The 27,614-nt window shown below is 40.1% G+C and overlaps 2 protein-coding genes and 1 long non-coding RNA gene across 5 annotated transcripts; 1 reads left to right on the top strand and 2 right to left on the bottom strand.

Annotated features, from left to right (window-relative positions):
- Positions 1–267: 267 nt before the first annotated feature.
- Positions 268–10,347, bottom strand: LOC105827804. Its single transcript, XM_012665937.3, has 13 exons — positions 10,252–10,347; positions 7,659–8,487; positions 6,400–7,472; positions 5,882–6,040; positions 4,862–5,051; positions 4,190–4,322; positions 3,163–3,402; positions 2,550–2,762; positions 1,983–2,404; positions 1,572–1,811; positions 1,066–1,268; positions 940–981; positions 268–791 (listed from the first exon to the last, which is right to left on the bottom strand). The coding sequence occupies exons 2-13, from the start codon at positions 8,376–8,378 to the stop codon at positions 653–655; spliced, it is 3,774 nt and encodes a 1,257-aa protein (XP_012521391.2). The 5' UTR covers positions 8,379–8,487; positions 10,252–10,347; the 3' UTR covers positions 268–652.
- Positions 5,066–18,951, top strand: LOC105827805. The gene is made up of 5 exons (XR_004963680.1): positions 5,066–5,261; positions 5,421–5,602; positions 8,863–9,020; positions 9,323–15,075; positions 18,226–18,951. It is a non-coding gene; the product is annotated as an uncharacterized LOC105827805 (long non-coding RNA).
- Positions 11,736–26,134, bottom strand: LOC105827806 (RE1-silencing transcription factor B). Of its 3 annotated transcripts, none has more exons than XM_036288282.1 (7): positions 25,967–26,134; positions 21,214–21,558; positions 20,653–20,799; positions 20,343–20,497; positions 19,862–20,143; positions 19,455–19,695; positions 11,736–19,172 (listed from the first exon to the last, which is right to left on the bottom strand). In XM_036288282.1, the coding sequence occupies exons 2-7, from the start codon at positions 21,556–21,558 to the stop codon at positions 18,912–18,914; spliced, it is 1,431 nt and encodes a 476-aa protein (XP_036144175.1). In that variant the 5' UTR covers positions 25,967–26,134; the 3' UTR covers positions 11,736–18,911. The 3 variants fall into 3 exon arrangements, with proteins under 3 accessions (XP_036144175.1, XP_036144160.1, XP_036144170.1); XM_036288267.1 differs by having other exon boundaries at positions 19,856–20,143; positions 25,967–26,128; XM_036288277.1 differs by lacking the exon at positions 25,967–26,134 and adding an exon at positions 23,685–24,081 and having other exon boundaries at positions 19,856–20,143.
- Between the last annotated feature and the right edge of the window lie 1,480 nt (positions 26,135–27,614).

Here is a 27,614-nt window from a genome sequence, read left to right as displayed (position 1 = left end):
GTTACTATTAATAGTTAACGATAAATAGACATTGGCATTGAGAAGGATTGTTGTACATTAGTTTTCGATGATTTCTAATCGATGATGCGAAGCTTTATGATCTTGGCGATTATTGAAATAAAATGTGCATAAAATATTGATAAATATCATTTATTCATAAAATATGATCTTTCTTCGTCGTCTTTTTCAAGCTCTACATTTTTCTGAGAAAAATATGAAGTGATATCACGAATCTGAATTAAAAAGAGGTCTAAAAATATTGTAACATCCGTTTTATCTTGTTAATTTTATTTTACCATAAATGCATGTTATTCCATAATTTGTCACAATTAATTTCTACTATCTAATATAATGATCAACTCACAGCATCATTGATTCGTAGCTACGATGACGTTTCTATTGGCCATGCTAATCAATTTGTAATAGAATAAGTCAATTTACTAAACGTTTGTTTTTTATTAAACGAGATCAACTTTTAGGATACTATGTTTTAAAAAACTATAAAATATTAAGCTAATCAGTTCTTTTAATTGACACTATACACGTATTTATATTTGTTCAGAGTCTGTAAAAGGGTTTATAGAAAAAAAGTATCACTTATTGATCACTTTGGAGGCACTGAGTGGCTTATAATTTAATCGACTTGAATTGGTCATGGATCCATAAGATTCACTGCAGAAGCTCGGAGATTTAATTGATACTCCCCGAAGAGCATAGCCGCTAACCATCTATACTGCTCATCTTTGGACGTGCCTGCCAAAATATTTCCAAAATATGGGCTGTCCTTACACCTAAGAGATAATTAAACATCAATTATTCTGCCAAGAATTAAACATTTATAAATACGTTTTTAAATATATTAATTAATTTCTTAAATTGTAATACAAATGACAAATTCATTGTTATATCTATTGACAGAAATTAGTAATATATTTTTACCTTGTTGGTTTCTTATTCTTTGTGATAAAAGTAATAGACCAACTGCAAAAAAGAAACATCCAGTAAGTATTTTTCAAAGAGATCTATTAAAATTGTATATGTAAATTTATATAACTTTATATTTACCCCATTTGTGGATTGCGTTTAGGTTCGTGTCCCAAGTACCAAATGATATCTTCGATCTTCCACTCGTGAAGTTTCACGGAGCACACCTTGTCTTTGTAACAACAGAGCTTTGCCTGACTGAACTCGAAGAGGTAATTCTTCAGGTTTCTTGCCTTAGTGTCCGCAAATTTAAGCTCGCCTGAGATCGTCATAGGCGGCTTTACCTACAACAGAGGGGAATATAGAATGATATATAGAGGAAGGGAGAAGAAGCATAATTAATTTCAATTAGATCATATCCTGTTTTCACAGCACATGCGGGACGCATCTTTCTCTTCGCCTGTGAAATCACGCAATTTGATCCGCGCAAAAACTCACACACACTTTGTACGCTCTTGAACCCTTTATAAATTTAGATCGTGGGAATCTGAGTAATTTTTGCATGGAAACTATAAATGTATAAATTTCCTCTAGTGATATGTAGAGCAGTTTGCAAATTTCATTTATTTTGTCCTCAGTATACCCACCAGAGGCACGATGTCCTTGTACAAGCGATCTTTCCTGAGGATGAGGGCATTATCCTTCCTATCATCCGAGTCCCAGTATCCCCATCTCGCTACTGTTTCCAGGACACGTTCGCTGTGATGCAACGGTCGCTCCAGCGCGCCGGACAGAGTATATTCTTCTAAACACAGCTCGTGAGGTGGTAAGTTAGTTTTCTCAGCGAGTTCTCGGCACACGTCGAACGCAGTCTTTTGAGGCCCGATCTAATTAAGCGATTAATTAGAAATAAATAAAAGATATTGCAGCTAAATTTTAATCTTCGTGAAATAAATTGTTTTAATAGTTTTAATAGTATTGCTCCAAACTTTATTCTACAAAAGATATTACACGATAGAATAGTTTATCGATGAGAGAATTAGAAAAGAGATCCTCACAGTGACGTTCACACACTCTCCATTTGGCGAGATGATGTATATCCAGATCTTGAGATCTCCCGAGGGCGCGCCTCGCAGACCGTTGTTGGACACGTGATGCTTTTCCAGAATCTCCAGCATCTTCGCTTCTTTCGCTAGGTCGGCCGGCGACAATTGGTAAAGTTTCGGATACAGTTTGATGAGATCACCGACAACCTTGGTCTCCGCCCGATTCCATTCCTCGGCGCTGTTCTCACCGGCATGCATCAGGGTCGGACCCCAGACCGCCGAAAGATTTTCGACAGTCATTAAATTCCTAGCGCTCTGCTGACTGAGACCGTGAAGATGTGCCAGGATTCGGCGAAGCGTCGCCGACGTTACCGGATTTAGGGTGGATAATAATTTCCGATAAGTCGCCACTCTATTTTCCTCACTGATTGATTCTGTAGAAAAAATTTATCTTTAAATATTTTTTGCGGCGTTAATTCAAAATTATGCTTCAATATTTTAGAAGTGTCCACTGCGTTTATTTTGTATATTTATTTTGTACAGATTATTTGATTCTATTTTGAATGAATCATTTGTTACCTGAAGCGAGACAAAGACGGTCATGTATAGTAGGAGGGAACAACGGATCTGGTAAATCTCGAAGAAATCTTCTAAGAACCGTGGCGACGTCGTGCTCCGTGTACACATTTCGCGTTATTTGTGTGGCCCATGCGTCTCGTCTGAAAGCCTCTAATAGCTTTACTACGGCACTGCTCGATCCGCTACGACGATAAATACCTTCCGTCATCATGCCTGAAAGATAAGATTTTGTGAAACGTTTCATAATATGATATTGTTCACAGATTCGTTTAATGCAACCAGAATTCTCTGGAGAAACTTAATTATCATAGGATGTTTTGTTGATATTATTAATTCTAATGATAGTAGAAAGGCAAATTTAAAATTCTTTACAGTACGTTATACAGAATATTCTATAATTATATTCGATAACGTTCCGTAATTGATGATCGTTAATTTCCCAATTTTTATGATAGATTTTTTCAAAAAAGAAAAAGAATTTTTATATTTCCAATTTTTTAATACACAATCCATTATATATCTCTCTTATATAAGATAAAAAGACATCGAAAACATATTTGATTCAATAAAATTATTTTTATTCGATGGTATAAGATGATGACTCATTAATCACCATGAGCGTAGATGAAGTTGACACATTTGTCCAAAATGACGGGCACATTGTCCTGCGTAATCTGTTGTTGATCTAGAGCAGGGCCGCAGTTCGTAGCCGCTTGATAAAGCGCGTGTCGCCAGGCGGTAGCCTCGTGGGTTCCCGACGTGGCGATGTGCAGGGCACCGCTACCCCCGGCATCCACAACTACTACTGGAACAGTCCCGCATCCGGCAATTGGCCCTTCTTGATCTCGCAACACTGCAATGTCATAATATTGCAATTTCAACGTACAGTAATATTACGATAGTAATGATAGAATCTTATTATGTGGTATTCAAATTTTAACAAGAATTATTTATTAATCTCTTTTAAACGAAAATGGTTTTTGAACAGAGTTGGGCAAAGTAACTAGTTAGAAAACTTAAAAGTAAAATAAAAAATTATTTTTTGTAAGACATTGACTTTAATTTAAAAAGATATAAAATTCATCTTTCTATTTTTCAACATTGTTATTATTGATTAATAATATTAATAATTAATAATAGCGTAAATCAGAACGTACATCTATGGATATAACTAAGAGTGCTGTACTTTTAATCGAACAGCTCATATCGCATTGAGTCATTGATAAGACAACAACCGAATTCATTTATTACTTAGTAATTAGGTCATGTCTTTCACATTTTATGTCTTTTGCCACAAGATTAATTGGGTCACGATAATTTCAACAATCAGTCAAGCGTGATTAAAGCTGCGGCAAGTCAGTTGGTATCACGCATGAATAAATACCCATAAAGATATAACAAGAATAAATTGATTTAATAGCTTAATATCAATTCACTAAAAAATGTTTTTTTATATATTTCATCAATTTTATATTTTTATGTTACACAGACCGTGTTCCAATATTCACTGCCAGTAAAAGTCTATAGTTAACGTTACATATATTATAGATATAGATTTTGGAACATGGCCATAATGAAAATTCAGTGTTATATTTATAATTCGAGTTATAACATTTCTCAAATTTTTAGTTGTAACTTACCGATGCAGCGTGCCTTCCTCAAATCTACTTGTTCAAAGTTCACCGCAATTGCAGATTCCAAGGATTTTGTGTAAATCAATGTTCTTTGTTGCAAGAGAAGCCAAGCCGGAAACCATGTACCTGTTATACCTTCCTAAAGGGATGCAAGGGATACATCATAATCGTACAAAGAAAAACAGAAGATATGTTTCTTTTTAATTCCGATGACGAAAGAAATTTAATAATTTAATAAGAGCAATGGTACGCGAAATATTGAGAACGTCCGCGAGGAATTTGCATGTCAAAGCATATAGGTTTCGTAAGCGTGAATGTTTTAGCAGCGAACATTCTGAATTTTGTGCGATATCATATCAATAATGATGTAAATAGTTATATTAAAATTGCCTTAAGAAATTTCTTAATTATTATCCATTTAATTAAAAATAATGTTAATACATTAAAAATATTACACAGATCTCAAGTTCGACGTACCTTAAAATACGACTGAGGTAGGCTTGAAAATTTATTATAACATTAATATAAAATTGTGGCATAAATACGAAAATAATCAACTTTCAGTCACTCGTCAATGGAAATTTTCATACACAATTGTTATTTAACATTTTATTAATTTGTTGCTTTTTGTTCAGAGATTGTTCAAAGATTTTGTTATACTACTTTTTTTATATATACCTTTAAATAAGCCCAACCTGCTCTGGTGAATTCGGCAGTGTACTTCGTGGGAAAAATCGGCGTACTCGCCTCGAGGATTCTCTGAGCCCAGATTCGTCTCTCGGCGACACCTTTCGCGTAGAAAACGTGCACGCTTGGTCTGCCAGCACCACTAATCGCTACGCAATGCACCGTTTCACCGTCTATGGTCCTGCACACATTTCGAAATTGTCTTCATCAAGTAATCGCGAGTGACCGGCTTACGAGTTAGCTACATATGATGTATCAATCGTATGATGAGTCAAAGGGAAGTAAAGATACGTAGCGTTAAATACAGATTAGACGCGTTAACGTATGAAGCGAAGAAAACTGCGCATTTAGAAGGCTGCATCAAAAGTTGAACGAAGTTCTTAAGAAAAAGGTTGGTAAAAGAACTGATTATTGCGTTGATCTATATGCAATATAGTATAATTGCGATATACATTATAAAATTATATATTATTTTATTTCACGTAATTCTTCAATATCTCTAATAATTAAATTACATATTATATATAATAAGTAATTTGGTTATTGCTAGATTACGTTCAAGAAACTGTCCTCTCACAAGATCCTTTTCTTCTCGTTTAACAAAGAGGACCTTGAGACCTCTTTCACAGAGTGAGAGAGAGGGAGAGAGAACAAGAGAGAGTGCCATAAGCCTGGAGAAACGTCTGCCCGTTAACACTTGGAGTTGGATTGATATAAATATATGCTGAACGAGTGAGTCATTTTATTATTCGAACGATAAGTTTCTGATTTCCAATCGAGATTTTATGATCTAACATTCATAGCTAAGAGAAACGTAAGATATCTGAATTATTCTACATAATAAAATTATTTACCATTAACAAATAATTTTATCTTGATATATTAAAGTAATTTAGAATAATTGAATATAAGCAAATTTTGAAAAGATATGCGAAGAACTGTTTAAGATCGTAAAAATCACTGTGCAATATATGTATATATTGCATTTACGTAGTAAAATAACAGACTCACTTAACATCCTGAAGTAGATGAATACTGTATACTGTCTCTAATTCCACGACCTCTTTCAGCGTAGACATGCTCTTGTCAGAGTAGAACGATAATTTCCGATCGAGCAACACTGCTGCTCTCAGCACGAGGTCCTTGGCCCTCTCGATACCCATTCCAGGCCTCCACAGGAAATAATGATATTTCTCATTAATACTCTAATCAATGCGGTCGCTCGGTTTAAATGTTATTATTATTTGAACATTAATTGCAATCGATTATTAGGAGGAATCCCTAAAAATCTTGTTCTTTCATATTTTTATTTTATTTAATGCGTTAGTTTTAAAAGAGCTCTGCTAAAATATTTTTAATAATGATAACTTTTAGCGGCATTTTTTTTTTAATAAAAATTTTTGTTGAATTATTAGAAAGAATTAATTAATAGCCTCAAAGATCGTTTGATTAATTAACTTTGTAAAAAAAGTTTAGATATTGGAGACTTGTGAAATATATTTCACGCGTACGTTCATATTATCTCTTACCTGTACACTATTCCTCTGTGTGTGACCGGATTATGCGGAGCATTCACCTTCGGCCTCTCCATTCGTAGCGACCTCAAGCCGGACTCACCGATATGCTCGCGAGTCCTGGATAAAAGTTTACTACCACTCTTAACGAAATTAATCACATTTGGCTTGATGGCTTGCACTGTGGATTCCTGTCGCAGTTTCTTCAATTTTTGTATCACGCTTACTTTACGATGGTCCTCGGTGACCTTTGGCGTCACCGATGAAGAACTAGTAATATTCTCCTCGTCATTATTGGCAGATGCCGATGTGGCCGTTGTCACAGTCATATTTGCATTTGGTTGAGGAAGTGCAGGAGCCTTCGTGGAAGGCTTCCTGGGAGGAACAGCAGGCTGCTTTTTGGTCACCAAATGCGCCAACTTTGGCAAGAGAGGCGGATTTTTACTCGAGGCTTCGACTTTGTCGGGCTGTTCTACACCTTCTGCTATGTCATATTCATTCTTCGGAAGGGAATCAAATCTCTTGGGTGGTTCCGGAGGTGTCAAATTGATGCCAGGATGCGTCAAGTCCTCGTCCTCCTCGTGCCCCTCGGCACTCTCGCGAAATTCCACGGTGCTGTCGGCACTATTAGGTGAATCGTTGGTAGCCAACAAAGCTTCCAGCAGCATCAAATCATTATTCTCGTAATTACTGTAGACGTTCTCGTTCTCGGACGTCCTCGCAAACGGATCAAACTCGTAGAGTACAGACTTGCTGTTCTGCACCCTGGTATCCGAGGGTTGTTGTCGGCACTCGACTTTCGGCGGCGATAGATTCTCGTAGAGAGAATTTTGAATGGAAGCTTGACTCTCGAAGGACGCGCAAGAAGTTCGATCTGTTGGTGAGATTTTCCTCTCGAAGGACTTCTCCAAGCTTTCCTCTAAACTGGATATCCTGTCCACTTCGTCGACACTCTCGGCTTTCGTGCCTGGTGTGGCGTCGTAAAAGGTCCAAGAGTCTGATCGCGACAGCCTTTTCGCGGAAATTTTGTCGTGCGATAGATTTACATTGACGTCGGACAAATTTAAACTTTGGTCAGAATCACTAGCCTGTTTCAAGAAGAAAATTTATTTACCGATCAAACGAAACAATTCTAATTTTGGTAAGCGTTAATCTTAATTTTGATAGCAAAACCGGTTTTACTAATAATATCAAAAATAATATCAGAGTGACAATATTAATATTTTATTGCAGAGTCACGAATGAAAAGTGCGAAGCGATTAGGGCAACTTTACCTGATTCCGCGTTAAGCTAAGGACGCTGAAGTCGGGGAAATCTCGCTCGATCTTGTCGGACACCGTAGAACTGAGTGTGTCGTATCGACTGCTGCTTCCCGACGTGACGGATTGCAACTCGTCATAGATAGATTCGTCCGGAAGCGGGGGTGGCGGATAAACTGGAGGCGGCGGGCTGTGCCTGCCACCGGCGGATAGATCCTCCTCGTTCTTTACACTTCTCAGATTGCCGCTCAGAGGACTGTAAAACGAGATGCTGCTGAAAATGTTGTCAGCCGGCATTGATACGCATCTGTCCTCCTCAGCTGGATCTTTCTTCTTCTGGACGCCGCCCTGAACGACTACGTCATCTTGGTTCAAGGACGACAGCCGCCGAGTCAGCAGACTCTTCACCGACTTCTCCAGCCGAATGCTGGCGTTCCGCGTGCTGGAGATAACGGCCCGTCCCTTCACCGTCATCTTTTCCGAGATCTCATCCTTTAATTGGCGCGAACTTGTGCTGAGGCTGCGAAAGAACTCATGGTTGTTGCGAGTATTCTCGTTGGTACTACCGACCGACTTTAGGTCATCGCTCTTCTCAGACTGACTAGATTCGCTAGTCGGGCTGCTGGAATGAGTCGACGGTAAGCTGGTTGTCGGCAGGAGTCTTCGGGGCGCCGGTATTGGTTTGCTCTCGGTCGCGACTGCCGACCGCGGCTTTGGTATCGGCTTCACCTCCATCACATTGATTCCTCTACAGCACTCTAGTAAGATAATTCTAAGTCTTCTTTGATGTTAACCCATTGAAACATAGGTCTCTCTGACTCTTCGTGATTCGAATTGCCGCAAGCTAAAATTGACAATTTTTTTCCCTAATTTATCACTTAAATATATTTAAAGAAATCTGAAAGCAATTAAATTGATAATAATCCAGTTATTAGCACTAAGGGTCAATTATTTCAACTTCTTAGTAACTTATCTATCAGGTAAACATACTTCAGTACATCTATTTTTTTTTAAATAAATAAAAATAGACATTTATCTGATGGGTGTTAATAGATAATTCTATAACAGATTCTTATGATATTTTTTACTTTTTTTCTGCTTTTATTATCAAAAAACTTTAATTCTCGTAAGATAATTAGAGGTTTCTAAAGCTTCTCAAATAAAAAGTACATTTTCGTAGGGCACTGTTAAATGGATCTTCTTCTGTTATTGTTTTCAGGATTAATCAAATTGTTATTTCTCCGCACCGAGCGCGTGACAAAACAAACGAACGACGCAAACAGAAAGGAAATTATGAATTGTCCCAGGGTGAGTCATCGTTCCGAAAGCCGATACCGACGCCCATAGTTTCCGGCTACTATTCCAACTGACCGACGAGTGAGTATCACATCCATCGTTCTATATTTCTCTACTTTAATTCTGCGCCAGACATCGTGGATTATCACATCTTGCGCTCATCACCTTCGATCGCATTTAAAATGAACTGTGTGCCTATGAAAAACACATGAATACATTCTCTCGAGCAACTCGAATAAATAATATCTAAAATCTATTACAATTCCATGTCGTTGATCTTATTAATATTATTTATACTTCTTTTTTTTTCTTTCTCTCTTGCTTTTTTAAATATTATGAAATAAATTTAACGAAAACTTTCTCTTTTGTAATATTTTTTTAAGAGAAGAAAGGAGAAAAAGATGTGTGAAGGAAGATGCGGAAAAGCGCAGTTGAAAAAAATCCATTACAAAGAAGCAGCATATCTGACGCGATTGTTTCAATGGAAATTATGATTCATGATCAACTTGCACGATCATCAGTTCTACCAGCTTCTCGAACCGCTTGTCAGATCCACGGTAGAAATGATAAGTGATTCCTTATCTTCTATAACAGATCGAAACTTCCACGAGATAAGAAAGCAATTTCAAAACCAATTTAAAACAGAGCAGCGTTGAAGCAATGGACGACCGATTAAAGTAACGACGTAACGAATCTTAACGATGATTTAAACTCAAAATATCAGTGAATCGATAATTTTTCAAAAATTCCGGAAGTTTTTACCTAATGAATAACGTTACAAAATGTTATCTTAATTTAGATGGATGATGAATTATAATAATTATGCAAGGTGACACTTGTAAAATATGAGTTGATATGGTCTATTTGAGATAGCTCATTATGAAAGGATTGCATAGACGTATAATTAACGGTGCGTCATATGGGTACCACAATGTGGCTCGCGCACGAGTCACCGACAGTTCGCGCAAATTGTCATTAATTATTCTCGTGTCAAAAACACCTGTTATCCTCTCAAAACAGATGTTTGGTTTTACGCCTTGTCGTCCGCCGCGTTTTCCGCGCGTATTGACGCGACTGTCTTGACAGAATAAAAATAGAAAAGTGTAAAAATATAGAATTGCAAATTCTTCGGGTGACACGCCTCGCGATATAGTTTATTGCGCGATTAAAACGCATATTAAATACGATAATTTTATAATTGTATATTAATATATTTCCTTTTTTTCAGGACAGTGCACACAATTGTTCTCTCTCTCGGGGAATCGTCGCGCGGATTATGTTTGTCCGTTAGCCATGCAGGTCAAAAACCTACCTCGTCGTTGTCCACCGCTGTGTACCGGTTGTCCCTTCATGCGGTTCTTCCTTTTCTCGAATCACTGCTCCCGCTTACTCGCAGAGAGTCCATCATCTAAAATCACAGCATTTCATTTCTTTTTTTGCTTCGATCGAGAGTGTCTTTCGAAATGCACGACTATACGGGTCCACGTTTCTATTTCTTAATCGTTCCTCTGTATTCCGGCCACGATGTAGGTTTACTATTCCTTTTCACTATTCCTTTCATTAGTATGTGACTCATTATCCGTGCACACGCTCACGTGTGTGTACATAAGTACACACGTTATTTGCAATTTTTCATGTTTGTGTCTATTTATGCAAGTTCCGCGCATTTGCACAAATGAGTCATGAAGAGATGCGATATAATTTGAGCAGTTTTTACAATTTTTACAAAAACTGTAAGAACGAGTTAAAAAAAAAAAAAGAAACGCGTGACATTTATAATGTCAGTTATTATTTTTATATAATACGTATTTGGCGTTTTTTTTTTTCTAGTATGAATCGAAATTCTGGTAGGAAAAGGAGTTTTCACGAGAAACAAGAGCCTAGTACGCGCTGGCCGAGAGCATTAATGAGTTAAAGAGACACTTTGCGCGCGCGGCAACGAGCGGAGAAAGACGCGCGCGCGTGCTCCAGGGCGCGCACACACATCGACGCGACGACGGACGCGGGCACACAGGCAAACAGGCAAGCACAACATGAGCGAACCGTTGATTTCACAGTTTGCGAACGCGGGCCTCTTCCTTTCTCCTCGTAGAGCACGACATTTTCGATGTATATTTTTAGGATTCTCGAGCCCCGGGATGCTAGGTCGCGTTTTGCGACTGGGGCTCTTATTTTTCACTGCAGAACTGCCGACGTTTACATACACGAAGATAAAGATGACGTGAAAAAAACGATAAGATAAAGGAGCACGAGAGACGGCGTTGTCGTCCCACCCGACGGCACAACTCGTGCCTATGCACTGACGCGGCTCCGCTTCTCGTAGTCTCCTCCATCGCTGTCGCTCCTTCTCTCGGTAGTGGAAAGGGGCCGGGGAAGGGGAGCAGGCCAACGCCATCGCAGGCACCAATTGCAACGGTTGCCAATGCAACTGTGGAATGTGTTATACGTTTTGTAGACAAACTGTTTATAAAGTCGTGCAATTAAGACTGCGAACATCTACCAATCACAGTAAAATAGATATAGATTTTATTCAAACTTAGAGTCCTACGTTAAGAATTATACAAAATAATTAAATTTCTTTTTGATGGTACATTGTAGAGCCTTTGAAAATTTTGCTACAGTTTAGAGATTGATATTTAAATATTTAATTACATTGTCTATGATCCTAGATTGTCTCATTTAATAAAAGCATCACCTCAACTTTAATTTATAGGAAAAAAATAGCAATTATTGGATAAAATATATAGAAATTTAATATGGACAAGGAAAGATATTGTTCTACAAAGAATATTTTAATGAAACCTTTATTAAGATTTTTATCATGCCAAAGACAAATGACGACTTTGGCTATACAAACAGGTAAACGTTTCCCCGGCGAGAGTCCTCCATGCAGATGCAAACTGTACACAATATGTCACATAGAATTTAGAGTTAAAAAATATTAAAAAATACAATAAAATTGCACCAATGCAGGATAGAATACAAAAGAAATATTTATGTATGTTTAAATTAAACAATATTTTACTTATAAAAATATAATTTCTTTTTAATGACAGCTTATTTTGTGCCATAATTACACTGCCATTTTTAGTTATAATATATTCCGTTACTTGATTTTACTAAATTAACTGTATTATTCAATAAAATTTTAACATGTAATATACTATCATGAATGAACTATCAGTTGCATCTGCACTATCGACCGACTTGCGCGGGCATCTCTACTATCTTAAATCACAATGGTGACGACAAGTTTAACTATTTATTTGTTAATTAGTTCCTTAAGATTGATCGTTACAGTTAAGCAGGTACGCACGCATGCACGCACACACGTTCTTAGCAGTCGTATACGTAAAAACGCGTGACGAAACGATTCGATGATTGCCGATAGTCCCTTGGCGAATATTCAATGACGACATGATATAGTGTTGCATTATGAACTTGAAAACTATTAGTAATTCATAGAATGTGAATCTGTAGTCTAATGAATTTGGGACCATAATTATAACAGATGATAAGATGTTTCCATTAACTTTAACGATCAAAATTATCTCTGCTAGAAAAGTTGAAAAGATAAATAAAAAAAGAATGAAACAACAGTAAACTGAAAGATCAAAGATAAATTTTAGAAAATTAAAAATATTTTTTGCAAGATTACATTTTTGCAAACAACGCGCAATGATTGCCAAGATCATCGGCATTCATTATCGTAGATCACACGAGGAAATTATATTCCCGCGGAGCGACTCGCTTTTATTATTATATAATTCTCCTTACCGCCATAAGATTAATTTACCGCGATCGATTCGAGTCGCGCAAACCCGTAAAGAGAGTACCTACGTTTTCAGCATCGCGCCGAATGCTTATAGGCCATAAAATCGTAAAAAAATATTCAAGCGCGAATTCGTACGCGAGTATTTGGTGTGGAGTGCCTCTGATTTTTTTGCCTTCTTTTTTCGAGGCAAAAATTGGAACGCGCGTTTACTTTCGTATACTTTGCAGAAAAGAGTGAGATCGCTCGCGGTCTATCGAATCTGAATCGTGAGTGCGTGCATTGCGTAGCGACTGCGCAGTTTTTTTTTTCTCGTTTTTATAAAGAGGAACGATTGACGAAATATCTACTATTATGTTGGAACACAGAGAGACAATCGTTAAACAATGCTATCAGCCCTTAACCGACGCAATTTTGCACAAAATCCTTAAAATTAACAGATGTGTGATCATTAAATGTTTCTACACTTATACATACAATGTTGAATGGAATCAAATTATATTCATTATTTTCAATTAATTGAGCAGTGTAAATTCTTACATTATTTTTTTATAATGTGAGACAATTGATTCATGTATAATAAGACACATTTTTTTGTAGTTTAACATACTTTTGTATTCTTAATTGACAGAGGTAAACAAACGAATTTTGCGAAACTTATCGAGTAAGGGCTGAGATAAACGATTCAATCTCCTCTCTTCGCTTTTATCCAAATTAATAAATTTTCTAACACCCCGTACCAATCTATTTTGCAAATAAAATATTCTGGTTTCTGTTAAAAATCCTAATTACATTGACAAATACAATTGTGGAGAAAATTATAACAAATTATTAAGGTATCAAAATATAGCTTTTAAGAAATGTAGTTTTTAAATCTGTAATATTCATATTACAGATTATTACAGTCTTAGTGTAAATGACAAATGAAAAATTGACATTATGTATATTGTAATAAGACGATTTTAACAATTAATCCGGTTACGTGGCGACGGATACGAGGCATCGTGAATCTGCCATGCGATTCGAAATCGGCGAACGGTAATAGTTCTTCGAAATCGTTTACGATGCAACATATGCTTCGAGAGCATAGGATAAAGAGAGAGAGAGAGAGAGAAAGAGAGAAAGAGAGATTTAAAGACAATGACATAGAAAGTTTAAGAGATTAATCCGAGGAAAAAATCTTTAGGCACACTCACACACATACACGTACATTTATATAATTATATATTTGTGTGTATATATTATGCGTAGAGCGCAAGAGTCTTTAATTTTTTGGCAAGCAAAATGCGGCTTCGCACTTTTATTCGAATTCCTGCAGGAGTCAGCAAGGGTGAAATGATTTGTTCATTCTTAATTCTTTATGCTTAAGAAGACGATACAATTAAAAAATAAATTTGAAACGAGATAAAAACATAATGTTAAGATTTAAGATATATATGTAAATAATTTAGAAAACTTAGAATAAAAATAAAAATTTAGAATATAAATGCATTACGTAAAATATTTTTTCTTGGCTTAGGCAATTGTTAATGTTATTCTCAATTTATTACGAAGTTTGCAGTTATTTCTAAAACTTATTAAAGTTTGGCACGAGAAGTATGATAATTAAAGAAAACTGAATTGGCGCAAAGAATTAATCAATAAAAATTACACATCTATCTATTTTCGTATTAATTTCGATTAGATTTCGACAACGTCGATTATCTAACCGCTTTGTACTTGTTCAACCGATCAACATTTTGCAGAAAGAATGTCACAGTGCGAATATCAGATCACCCTCGTAACGTCATCATTCAGTATTATGGACTCTTAAAATTGCTTATTTTTCTTTGTTCTTCGTACGTTTTTCGCGCAGTGTTAGTTAATTATAATGTAATCGTTATATCGTAATTTAATAGCAAATATATTATCACATTTAGATTGTATTAATTTTTAAGATAACCAGCCAGACGTTCTTCGACGAATTTTTCGTCTCCCCGCAACTTTTGCAGTGAACAAGAAAGTCTATTAATGCCCAATTATTTTATAATACTTGTTTTTACTGTCGTTTAATTTTATTTTCTACAACAGAAATAATGCGATAACTATAGTCATTTATAAATAAAAATCCCGTTTCGTGTTTAGAACGTTTTACTTTCGATAAATGTTCCAAGAAACCACATTGTCATCAATATCTTCGCATTGAAACATTTGACCTTTCATTCTTTATCCTCTCGATCCCGTTGATAAGATCTCGCGATGACGTAATAAATAACTGAGTTGCCTTTGTTTCGCAGATTCCACCAATGAACACTTAAGAGAGCAGTTCAATTCACACTTTAAAAGAGCGCAAGCGACGCCACTCGTCGCAGCCACGTCTGTCCGGTATGTTAGATTTAAATCTAAGAAACATTAATATAGAATATATTATCGTGTAGTTTATATAAGGTATACGTTAAGACACTTACTGCTACAGCAAAAATTCAACAGTTAAAAGATTGTAACAACTAGTTCACACTCGCCACGAATGCGGAAACGAACGATCAGACTAAAATGCTTGTGTTTGCATATTTTTGCGAAACTTGCAATCTTTGCTAAATCTTTGAAACCTTCCAAAAAAAAAATTTAAGAAAAAAAATTTTTTTTCTAACCAAGCTTATAGAATAACACAACTGAAACTTTGAAATTATATGTCTACTTAATTAAAGAATTGTGAATGCGTTATATTTATTAAAAACCCTCTGTATACTTAATTATATTGAGATGTTTTTCTCTTTCTTTGTAAATTAAACGAAGGCCAAAGATTCGATTTGGAATGTAAAGCGTGATCTTCTACAAGCGAACAAGTCTGGTCGCACGTTTCGCACTCCGAAGCGGTTTACACTCTTCGCGTATCTCTCTTCCGTAGAACACCATTCATCCCCTTATAATCGGGGGTCAATTTGGCACGCATTTATTTTCTTTTTTTTTTTTTGTTCGTAACGTCGACACGGCGCCGCTGCTTATCAGTTATGAGCTCGTAATTATAATAATGCGAATAAATCTCGGTAACACCTGAGACTGATCGCTCGGACGATACGATAGAATGAGGTGTTCTCGTTAGGCGCGCACGTTCATCGGGAAAACTACGTTTTCTCGCGAACTACTTGAGAAACTCGTGCCGGAAAACGTGTCAACCGCGCGAAATTTTCCGCGATTTCGCAAATTCCTCGTCTTTTCAGAACTTTATCTCTACTACTTATATAGATTCTTCGCGACAGTTTTCCTGACGTACGACATACGGAACGCTTACTTCGAGTTGTGCTATGACTTTCGACTGAAATAAAAAATAAATAATTACTCCAAGTAAATACTAACGGCGGACGGAGCCAGTCACGCTAATTGCGGACGTATAATTAACAAGAAACCTCCTTCATTACGGATACGTAAACCGTGCGCGTCGCGATGAACTATTTCATAATATAAATATTTTGAATGTGCTAATGCGCGCTCGGCGTATCTTCGAAACGACTTGTAGATAGTGCGCGGAAGAAATGGAAAAAGTATAAGTCGTCCTCTTCAGCAGTCAAGGTAATGCTTTGTGTAAAATTATGCATATAAAAAGTCGCATTGAGAAACCCGTTGCATTGCGGAGTGCCGCATCGTAAATGCGTTTTACGAATACAGAATATTCCGACACATATATATATCAAAGGCAAAATAGCACGTACACCAGCATGTATAACTCATGATTTTCGTTTGACATGGTCGAGTGAATTATGCGCACACCCGGTATATGTTAAACCGTGTTCCGCCTTCAGATGAAACGGGCCTACATCGTTATATAATCCGGAATAATTGTTTCTTTTCTTTTTTTTTACTAACTTCCACGCATAATCGTAATTATCTTGGTATACTATAGTAGTCATCCGTATACCTAAAAGATAAAATATAATTTAATATTTAATATGTATAATAATATTATGTAATATAATTAATTAAAATCTAAATCACATTCGCGCTCGTAATTGTGGCTTATTTCAAAATTTATGCTACTTGGCACGGAATGAACTACGGTTTACTCGCGATACTTTTAGCGAAGATAATACCGACAATGATAACGTGTAATGGACTGGAAGAATTTAGTTGTAAAAGTTATCGAAGTGATAATGAATAATAAGTTTTCAACTTTGAAAAAACTTGCTTTAACGCTCGTCAAATACGATGCGTTTGAAACGTCAAATTGTGCCGGGGGAGTGAAACCTTATGTCGTGCAGCTTCGACTTCGCATCATCGTATACCTTGTAGTTTAGCATAGTGTTGTATAGTAATGACTAGAGCGTCTATATAGCGAAACGTTATTCTCTCTCCGCGAGAATATCATTCTCGTGACGAAACAACGAATCATCGTGGCGTGTGTGTCATCCTCTCGTGCCACTTCACGTGAGATGCCGTTAAAAATCGTTTACCGACTACAACGTATTTGTATGATACATTAAAAATTGACACATATTTCCGTTATACAGTCGATCTTGTTCGTCTTCTCCCCCTCGCATAAGCAAGCGATCGATCATTGGGTTTTAAATCCTAAAGAGAGAAACGTACGCGAAGCATATGTATCGATAGCGAACGAATGCGTCCATGAGCTTGAATTTTGTAGAAGATGACAATTGTATTTTTTTAAATGTGTTATATATGCTATGCGCTATATAGTGAAAGGAGAATTTTATTACAATTTAAAGATGATGTAAAATGAAAACGTAGAAAGTTCTTGAATCGTCATCGTCTGCAAAATAAAACGCATTAAGCTTCACCGTGCGTTATACGATACACTCTTTATCTGTCGTTATAATACTTGAGTAATCATAACAGTGCATCGTTCTTGCATTATTCAGTCTGTAATAGTATAAATGAAAACAGCAACTAAGGCAACGATAACAATGTGATTCGTGTTAACAAGTACTTAACAATTACACTTATAGCGTGGCAATTTGTGCAGCGCGAGCGAACTATATGTATACTAGACACGTAACGTTAAAACGAATCTTCGTAAAATAGCACCTTTCCATCCCGACCGGGGTCCTCGCGACATGCCGTGCCGTGACTTGATGCTTTTATTGATCTCATTAACCGTTGGCCTGATTCGATCGAGTCTCCGTGCATCCGCCTCGATATACAGCTCGCGAGTATTGCGAGCACTTATTCGAATGTGTTCAAATGCTCAAACATATTAATCGTTGTATTTGCCACTATATGGTACTAAAAATAAAATCCATCTCAAAATTGAACCAAGTCATGAGATTAAAGTGAGCATTTATGAAATAATAATTAAACTTATGAAACAGACTTGAAAAATTAATATTAAAAAGATTATAGCAAATTTTAAAAGAATTGAAATGAAAATAAAAGATGACATCAATAATTAATTAAAAATGGCCGAATAATTAATAAGAAACAATAAAGCGTCACATTCAGCACGAGAATCCCCGGAACAGTACAGAGTTGCAGTCTTAATCTTTGCTGAATTTCATTTATTTTTTAATTTTTTTTTTTTAGTCACGGCGGTCAGTGCGGGAAGAGCATAAAAGAGATGGACATCACGTCGCGCCGTGAATTCGTTTCTACTTTCAGTCTTTCTCCACGGTCCAATCTACGATTCTAGCACCATTTTGCAGCTTTCTCCGTTCGTCATCATCATTAAACGACGCGAACGGGCGGTTTACCGATCGTCATATTTCATCGAATCGGCTACGTAATGTAACACTTGGACGTTTACATAGCTAATAGCAAGATCTCGTTAGAATTCAAAGGTTACATTAAATTATCGATGTTCGCATGCAATAATCTATACGTTTTCTAATGTCTAAAGGGGGAAAGCCTTGTCAATGCTGATTTGGGAAACAATCCGTCCTGACATTTGACCTCTTCGATTGACTTCATTTCTCCATTCATATCAATTTCGTAAATTAATTCTCTAGCTTACCTCTTAAGGTGCTTTTATCGTGAAATTATGAATATTCCAATTTTCCTCGAATTTGGATTGACACTTTCACCCGATTGCAATTTTCTTCGTTTGTCTACCAAGTTCAGCACCTGTACAAGCCTTCCTGTAAATTCTAATATATCTAGATCGCAGTATTGACAAAATGAGGACGTATAAAGGACAGGCGAGTCCTAGATTTCTTTTTCTGCAGGTCTCTCACGGCCGTTGTTCTTTTCTTCGTTCTTTGGGGTCGTTTTCGCTAGTTGGTCGCATCCGGATTTGAGGACGGCGAAGATGCCGGGCTCTGTACCAAGTCGACATCACTGGTGTCCCTCGAGGAGGCCAACAGCGAGGGGGTTATCAGCATGCCGCGCGGACTGAAAGTGTCGCAATAGAGGTTTTCCTTTTTGTGCACTCGCCGTACGTGGCTACGTAGATTGTCGCGACGTGCGCTTCGATAGGCGCAGTGCGGGCATAGATGCGGCTTCTCACCCGTGTGCATGCGACGATGCTGTATCAGCTGTAAAGAATACCGAGACACGCGATGTAACTAACATCATCAATTCTTAATCTTTGTATTTCTAATCCATGCATACAGTATATGTACACGGAAAGCATGGTTTTGCTAAAGTACTTAAAAATTTAGTTGAGTACAAATTTGAAAATAATTTTGTTAAAATATCAAAATAATTATGTATGATGTTCAAGATAGAATGTCAAAATTTTATACAGCTCGTTATGCTTGTTTAACGTCCAACATAATCATTTTAATAGTTAGCTAAATTTCAAGTAATATTTCAACCTTTTTCAGTTGCACCGTACGAAAGATGCAGATATCGCAGCAGAAGTATCGGTCATCGCGATGCCTTCGCATGTGCCTACTGAGGTCGACCTCGGACGATCGGTCAGCACCGCAAACGGCGCAGCTCACCCTAGTCTCTGGCGCGGTGCCTCTCGCGTGTGCTCGCAGATGTCTTTGGAATGCCTTCTCGATTGTGCATGCATACGAGCACAGTGAGCACCGATACTCCTCCCTTTCGTACCTGACAACATTGCGAGACAGTAGATGAAAGAATGTGGCGAAATTTAAAAAAAGAAATATGTATTTTATTATACATATAATAAAAATTTTAAAAAATCAAGAGAATTTTTTTTTAATAGAACAGATTAAATATAATTAGTTATGTAAAATTGTTCGAGTACCTATACCTGACGCGTTGCAAGGCCAGCGAGCGTTTCTTCCCCGTAGGCGTCATCCCCTGGGCTACATGAGCCGCCACATGGGTCTCCATCTCGCACCTGCTGGTCGTCGTGAAGTCACAGCCCGTAGATGGACACCTCTTGGTCTCCCCGGTCTCCGTACCAGACAGAGCGGGATGACAATCCGCTATGTGCTTCCTTAAGGCCGGTCTCGTTGGTGCCACTACATCGCAGGAGCCACACGAGTAGCCGCGATGAATGCTGCTCACGTTCGGACTGCTGCCTCTCGATCTTAAACCACGTGATATTTTGATGATCAACACTGATATAATAATGATGACGAAGTGTTTCATTATATCGCGATCTTAATTCCAATGGTAAGTTTTATTTGACTTAAAATTGAGTCTTTTCTAGAAAAAATAAATTTTTTTTAAGAGAAGTCAAATGCAATCGTAGCTTGACTATGTTAAATTCTATTAATTCTACGTACTTTTCAGTATAGGATGAGTGCTCGCTCTCGGAATCACTGTCGGAGGGAATATTGGGAACTTCCGTTGCCTCCAGTGCCGCAGTAGCGGCGGATAGTCTGCCCAACATCGCTGTGTAAGCACCCAATACCCAACCGTTCAGAACGGGAGTACCTTCCTGAATATTAATGATCAAGAGAGTATTAACAATGCTAACCATACAAAATCTACAATCATATTCCGCTAAAAGATCATCGATGAATCTGTTTCAGATTTGTATGTCAAGTAACTAAATGTTGGGGTGTATTGGAAAACATAGTTTTGCGGACCGACCTTGTCAAGGGCTAGGCATGACATCGGATCAGGAAGCTTCGCGATTGATAGATTGTTATTTGCCGATCGATGCGAACTGTTAGTGCTACCAGTATCGCTCTCGTCACCAGCATCTTCGTTGTCGTTACTTTCGTTTGGCACGCAAGTCTGACAATAAAAAAGTAGGATATCTCATAATTAATAAATTTACATGAAAATTAATTAAGTTATGAAAACACTTAACTTCCATATCTTAACCAGATATCATAATAGCTTTATTTAAAATACCACTTAAAAAAAATTTTTAATTATTTTTATATTAAAACATTTCTCTTCGCTATTTTTTTACTCGAGGAATTGATACAAATATTATTTTAAGCATTGATTGTTTATTGGCTTATGTTTATTTCCACCAATGTAAATTTACTTTAATATCTCGGTTTAATTCTTTATTTTTTACTAATTCTTAAAACTTGGATATAGAGGAAAATAAAAGAAAATGAAATCAAGTTGAAAGTAATTCACACTGATGGAAATAGAAATGGATATTAATATGGATGCTGTATAATAACGTGGATTTACCTGATTTTCGTTTTGATCGGCTTGTTCGATGTTACCTTCGTTGTCATCACGCTGCTGAGGATCTTCATCTTCGCCATTCGTACTCCTCTCCGCATCATCGGCGTCGTCGGCGTTGGTGGACGCCACCGAGGCCGGCTTCGTAACCAGCTCCATAGGGACGTAGGGTGGCCCCGCTGCCGTCAACGGCAGCGGTAGCATGTCAGGTCGGTGCAGAGCGCTCAGGGCAAACGCGGCCCTTGGCAGGATCTGCGTCGCGCCGGAAGGCAGAATCGGATGCCTTCGGGCGAGACGCGGGTCACCCCAAAGTTCACCCGCGACGTGAAGACTCCAGATCCCATATTCCATCTGGAACGTGCGTTACGATTGTCCACTGATAAGATCCGCGAGATCCAGTGTCTAAGTCGATTTTATAACGAATAGAAAAGGTAACGAATAAAAAAGGTACTCGCACACAAACACATTCGCTTGGAGATAATACGGTATGAAAAAAACATGTTGCCACACAAAGTGCTTTTAGCCAATGTACACATAAAAAGCATCCAATAAAAAACTTTATATAGTTTTATATATCTTCTCAAATCTAATAATTTCAAAGAGATGAAATGTGCGAGTATTATTTTTCTTCACTACACATTTTAATTGTATCATCTCGGTAAAATCGATCGTTGATTCGAGGACTCGCGATTAAAATAAGATAAGTCTATTGTTTTCCGATTCATTTGTCTTTTAGTTATAATCTCACATGTAAAATAAATTTGAAAAACCTTCCACTTTTGAAGATTGCCTCGATATTTGACGTATTCACGAGGTATCTGTTCGTATTACTGGGTTGCCGATGTGCAAAAGAGGACTCGAGAGAAATATAAAATTAGAAATATATCCTGAACCTAATAAAGACTGAATCGCTTGGAAACAGTGCTCGAGCCTCATTATGTTTGTATGGACTGCAGGGCATAAAAACGGTGAGGGGTAGGGGGCGAGAAGAGAGAGATTAGTGGTGGCCCTCGAATCAATACTTACGTGCAATTTTCAAGCGTACCAAGTATATATTTGCTATTTATATATAAAATTTATTTATACGTAACGCTTTCTATCGAGCCCCGCGCGCATTTAATTAAATCGTTAAGCACATTCGTATAAATCAAGCCTACTTGTAAATAATGCGCGACGCTCGTCTTATCGATATATCTCTTCAAATATGTGTCGCCTCAGTAGTGCGATTCTGTAACTCGTTAAGAGGTGTCGGTATCGTTATACTGTCGTTGCGCACATATTATATATGACAAAAAAGCTGCGCAACGACAATAAAACGATACTGAACTGTCATTAAGAATTACAGAATAGGCTTACAGAGAGAAATAAAAAAGAACTAATAAAAATCTATCGACATTCGATTGATTCGATTTTTTATGTTATCTCTGGACCGTAATTATTTTCTAGTTACATCGTACTCTTCCGAGTGTTCGTCAAGAATTGACGCGAAGCGTTTTCAGAAACACGTCAAGAGGTTGCAGCTTGGGCAACAGAGTATCGGCAATGATACGATCTCGAATTACGAGGTCAAGCGTTTCCCGAAGCGTGCTCGAAGCGGAGATAACGATGCGGAAGGAAGTGTCACGCGATGAAAGATTATCTCCCCAAAATTCTCTTCCTCCTCAGAGACTCCATTCCCCTCCCTCCACCTTCTTAGGACGCCGCCAAAAATACACGATATCTCTGCAAGTTTCGAAACCGTTCCGCGCATCGGCTTTTCTCGTCCAAAAATATATTTCATATCGTTCTTTATCGCGATGGGTAATTTTCCATGTGAATCTCCACTGCTCAAGCCATCGAAATAGGTCGATGGACGATCTGTATTTTCTGAAACGTGAAACTCGCGGATTTACATAAGTTCTCCTTCTCGTAGCTTATTTTAGACGACAAGCTAGACAGATAAATTCGTAATCTGCATAACATATCGGTCGGAAGATCGCGTGAAACGAGCGTCGAGGTACTCGACGTTACGAAATGCCCTGAGAAAACATTTGTCCTTCTCGAGTTTCAACCAGGAGCTCTCTACGAAAGCTATTTACTTCCGTCCACGTGTGTTCGTGCCAGAGATTTAACGAATGAAACCACCCCTTCAGATATCTAATCGAAACGTTTGATTCCACCAGAAAATCGGTTATCCGTTCTACATTCTGTCCGTATCTTCGCTAGTTCTGGTCTTCTAATTAATTTCCTCCAAATAAAAATTTACTTTTACGTGTACAGCGTTTCGGGGAATGCCACGGTAAGATTCCGATTAATAGATATCGTATTTTTCATAGTCATTGCAAACCTTTCGAAAATACCACTGGGAGAGAAGATCGGCGAAAGGATCGCGCGTCTCTCAAGCGAGAGACGCACAGGATGCGCGAAAATCGCAAGAATCTCGAGGTCTCCCCCTTCTTCTTGGAGGGGAAGGAGGGGGCGCCCCTATGGTGGCCTACCGCAACAATTCGGGCCGATCGTCATTACGCTGGAATCATCCCCCGCCAATGCTCCCTCTCGTCGCCGCAAGGCCGGGCCGGGGCCGGGGCCGGGGCCGGGCCGGGCCGGGCCGATCTCCACCTTACCGATCGAATGAAGGCTCACGCGCGTAGCGGCTCAGCACCGCCCGCCACACCGCTACACACATGATGACGATTACGTCGACGAGGCCGATGAAAAAGACGCGGACGAGGAGATTGACGATAATAACGGGCAACGTGAAGGAAGGACGTGACGTCGCCGCGATCCGCGAGCACCGAGGCCGAGAAGAAACGAGTATACCGGGTCCGGATACGTGCCGCTGTAGAGCGAACGAACTCGCGAGATTCCTGACCATTGGACCGACCCTCGTGCATGCATACTTTAGCATAACGTTCTCTATACAATATCCAGAAAGAGGGAAAGAGATACGGGGGGGCGGGAGGAAGGGGGAGGGGGAGGAGGAGAAGAGGTACCGCCGAGGGGAGGATGTTCCTCCTCACAACCCCCTCGGCGGCTTCGCGTTTTCTCTTTCTCTCTTTCTCTCTTGCGCGCGCGCGCGTTCTCCCTCGCATCGCGCCGGGGGCCTCAGCAATCGTCCTACCCCTCGCGCTGACCCCCTTGCTCCTCCTCCCCGCTCCCATCGCTGCCGCGAATCGATTTGTTATTGTTTTTGTGTCTGCGGTCGTCGCGGCGGATGGAGTGCGCGGGGTTATATCGAGGGGTGGATGGGCGAATGGTGAGTGGGGTGGGGTTGCCGGTGCCGGTGATGCTGATGCTGCTGCTGCTGCTTCTGCTGCTGCTGCTGGCGGTGACGGCGGCGGCGGCGACGGTGGTGGTAGTGATGGTGGTGGTGGTAGTCCGTAGTAGTGGTGGTGGTGGTCACGCTCGAGCCTCGAAGCCTCGGCTTCGGTTTTCGGGCCGGCAGAGAGGCGACCAGGGTGAATAAGCTGCTGCCGCCGCTGTCGGGGAAGGGTGGAAAAGAGAAGCGGAGAGGGGGAGGGGAGGAAATCGCAAGGGAACGTGAAGGGAGAAGGAGAAAGAGAGAAAAGGGATAGATACGCGCGATTCCGATCAGTGGCGTAGCCAACGTGGGACGGAGAAAAACCGAAAGATCTCGAGCACCACGTGCGGAATTACGCTCGAGAGAGCATACCGCACTTCCTTTAACCGCCTCTGTGTAAATTAATTGTCGCCCGGCTTGTCAAAGGGGTGCGACATGACTCCTGTGAGGAATCGGAGGCTGACCGCGAAAAAAAGGGCCGAGAGATCGCGCGCCATTGGCATAGCCGCTGAAAAGAGCGAGAGACGAAACGAGAGAGGGTTGAGGATGGAAGCTGGCACAATGAGCAGGAGGAGAAAACGAGCGAGGGTGGGCGCGGAAGAAGGGAGAAAATCCCTGCGAGAGAAAGGGCGAGGAGGACGGTCGGAGCAGTGGGGTAAGGGGAGAGAATGATCGCATGCGTTAAACCGAGAAGGAACGTGGACGTGGACGCGGGAGGGAGAAGAATGGCGCGGATCGGATTGCGTCCGCGGGTTGTGCATCGGGGAAGAGGGGGGGGGGGGGGCAGGGGGTAGCGACAGAGATAGTCAAACGGGGAAGGAACAAGAGGGGAAGAACAGGAGGAGGCTGAAGGGAGGGAGAGAAAAGAGAGAAATAGAAAGAGCGAGTGAAGTGACGAGGTAGCAGGGGTAAGGGGAGGGACACGTCGGCATCGTCGGCTTGACAGGTGACAACCGATCGGACCACTGACGTCACAGATCACTCGGCCGAGCTAACGTGTGCGGGTGCGCGCGCGCGCGCACTCACGCAGCGGACACGCACAGAGACACGACTACACGCGAGTATCCGCGGCTACGCGACGTGGCATCAAATCTCGGGAGTCGTGTCTCGCACTCACGTACACCACTGTGCACCATCGACACACGTCACGTTCGGTGCGTCACGTCGCGCGCGCGAGAGAGAGAGAGAGAGAGAGAGTGAGAGGAGAAAGAAAAAAAGGGATAATCTCGCGTTCCCAGCGGGGGTGACGAGAGAAAAACGCGAAGCGAGGCAAGAGAAGGACGCGCGTAAAGATGGGAAGGCGGGAACCGGGAGCGCAAACCTCCGTTAACCGTCGACCAGGCAGAGGAGATCCTCGGACCCGCGGATGTAGTCGCGTGCGATCGCCGAGGATTTTTCGCGCGGCGTGAGTCACCCCTCCCCCTCCCTCCCTCCCATACCGCAAGATACGACATACGAGTACGAATTTTTGATATTTACCGGGTGGTTAACGCCGGCCGATGGTCCCCGCGCGCGGCGCCTCTCTATCTGGTTACCATTACACTCGGATGTATGAAATGCGCCACGGGCATACAACCATCCCCCCACAATAGCCCTATTTATGATTGGGCAAAATTGCTTTCCATGCGCAGAATAAAATCTCGCGCGCGGGTCCAGGAAAAATCCGCGGGGCGCCGCGACGGGTGGCCGCGCCGCCGCCGCTCTTCGCGGCCGCCACGCGCGTCGCGCGTTTTCCTCCCTCCGAACGCGGAACGCTCGGCTGAGGGAAACGCTGTACACGGTGACGACCCGTCCGCGGCCGCGTACCGGCGCGCGGCGCGTCGCCGTTTGCCCGGCGATTTTTCTCGCGCGCGGTTTCCACGCAGCCGATAAATTCGCGGAGAAATTAAATGCGGCCGCGCGCACCCGCGGCGCTGCGATGGCCACTCGCCTCGACCAATCGCCTTCGGCCGTGCCGAGTAGTTTCGGAAAACACCGCGGTGCGACGCGAGGATGATCAAAGTAGGGTTAACACAGGTTAAAGTACAATATCTCTACTCAATTCCCACGTAATTCCTAGTTTCTACGTCGACTTGTTTGGCTCGTTTTATTTATTGTTTATCTCTAGATCTTCATTTGTTAATCTCATCCTGCGGAATTATCGAAATCTGTCAAGAATCGTGCATGTATCTTCGGTTGCTGTCATCATCAATTATCATTTATCGTTTGTTTGAACAGCATGTGACGTTCGTTCTTATCGAGTCAAAGAGGTCGAGAAGGAAACGTAAAGCTGTGAGTGACAGCTGTCAACGCGTCACGCTTTTAGGTTAAGTTCAATTAGACGATGGTCGAGTAAATAGCCATTAATCATAAAAATCGAGTTTTTAAAATGACACGCTTATTGTGTCACAATTATCGTCTGATATTTTATCGATCGTATGTAAGAAATACAACGGAATGTCGAAAGCTAGCAAACGTTGTAATCGATTGTCCAGGGTCAGTTCTGACCGCGACAGACCTTTCACCTCCCCCTCTCCTCCCTCCCCCCCTCGTCCGATTCATTCTCGGACGCGGTTGTTAGATCGCGCCTCTTTCTCTAAAAGTCATTATCAGCTGATGGTACTGCCTCGTTGTACTCGTCATACGTTATAATTCCGATGGGGAGCGCAAGCCCCTTTCTATTTGGCGTTCTGTTCATGCTGTTCCCGTTTCTCGTACGGAGATGAGAGAAGGAGGAAAAGAGAGAGAGGGAGAGAGAGAAAAAGAAAAAGAAAGAGAGAGCGAGAGCGCAGCCAATAGCTAGGTTGGCCGTTATCAACAGTGCTGCCAGATTTGGCCGGGTTACTCGGCCACGTTAAACGACGCATGCGCTTACGAGTTTAATGCAGTAATGTGCTATAAACGCGCGGATCCCCGTAATCATAAACATGCACGCACGCGCCTAAACAAATATGTATACACAAGGATAAACAAGAATAAGATATTAAGGTAATGATTTAAAAAATATATATTTTTATATAACTAAAAAATAAGTATTTAATTTGGTAGAAATGACTAGGAATACCAATATCCCTTTCAAGGAAAACTCCCAAACTTTACCAATATTCTTGAAACAAAAGTTACATTTTATTCTTTAATTATCAATAAA

The sequence above is a fragment of the Monomorium pharaonis genome, chromosome 1 (genome assembly GCF_013373865.1).
Source record: "Monomorium pharaonis isolate MP-MQ-018 chromosome 1, ASM1337386v2, whole genome shotgun sequence".
Lineage (NCBI taxonomy): Eukaryota > Metazoa > Arthropoda > Insecta > Hymenoptera > Formicidae > Monomorium > Monomorium pharaonis.
This window is presented reverse-complemented; position numbering and strand designations above follow the sequence as displayed.